General features: G+C 44.7%; 1 protein-coding gene across 1 annotated transcript in view; it reads left to right on the plus strand.

Moving 5' to 3' along the window:
• EXD2 (exonuclease 3'-5' domain containing 2) overlaps nt 1-645 on the plus strand; it is a 9297-nt gene that overhangs the window by 7828 nt on the left and 824 nt on the right. The window contains 1 exon segment of the mRNA XM_009872759.1: nt 1-118. This exon segment is cut by the window's left edge and continues 28 nt beyond it. Coding sequence (XP_009871061.1) covers nt 1-118 — 118 coding nt within the window.

Here is a 645-nt window from a genome sequence, read left to right on the forward strand (position 1 = left end):
ACGCAGACAGCCTGCCTGACCCCCGAAGGGCAGAACTTCTGCAAAGCATCAAGGACTTCTTTGACACAGAGGCAGTCACCCCAGAGATGCTCCAGGAAGCAGCCGATCTGGAAACCAGGTATCACAAGCCCATTAGTCATTTAGGTCAGCACGTAAGTTCAACAAGAAGTTGTCTGCGCACGGAGCCTTGGGTAAATATTGCTGCAGCAAAATAAAAGAGTATCCAGTAGCACTTGCAGAGATGAGGCTCACACATGTTGACTTCCCTCCCCACTCCCCAGATTTTTAGTAAGAGAAAAAGCCATCTCTTTTTGTCCTTGGAATGTTGTTTTATCTTCCCTAAAATAATGGTGTCAAGGAGTGTCCGAATTTAAGACTACCAGAGTTGATCTGCACAGGAAAAAGGAGGCTCTAAAAGCAAAACTTTATCACTTATGTAAGCCTGCAGAATCTGGATTTATAGTAGTTTGGTATATTTAACTGGAAAGCAACGGTAGGAAGGAGATAACTGTTTGTGCTGTAGCCTAAGACTTGAAGCAGACAAGCACACTCTGCACTTCTTACTGTGTTTTCGGTTTTATTTACCACCTTCCCCCCTCAACCAACTGTGGTCTGTGAACTGCAGCTCTTGTTTCTTCCTCTCTT

Source organism: Apaloderma vittatum, unplaced genomic scaffold (genome assembly GCF_000703405.1).
Source record: "Apaloderma vittatum isolate BGI_N311 unplaced genomic scaffold, ASM70340v1 scaffold44600, whole genome shotgun sequence".
NCBI classification, from domain to species: domain Eukaryota; kingdom Metazoa; phylum Chordata; class Aves; order Trogoniformes; family Trogonidae; genus Apaloderma; species Apaloderma vittatum.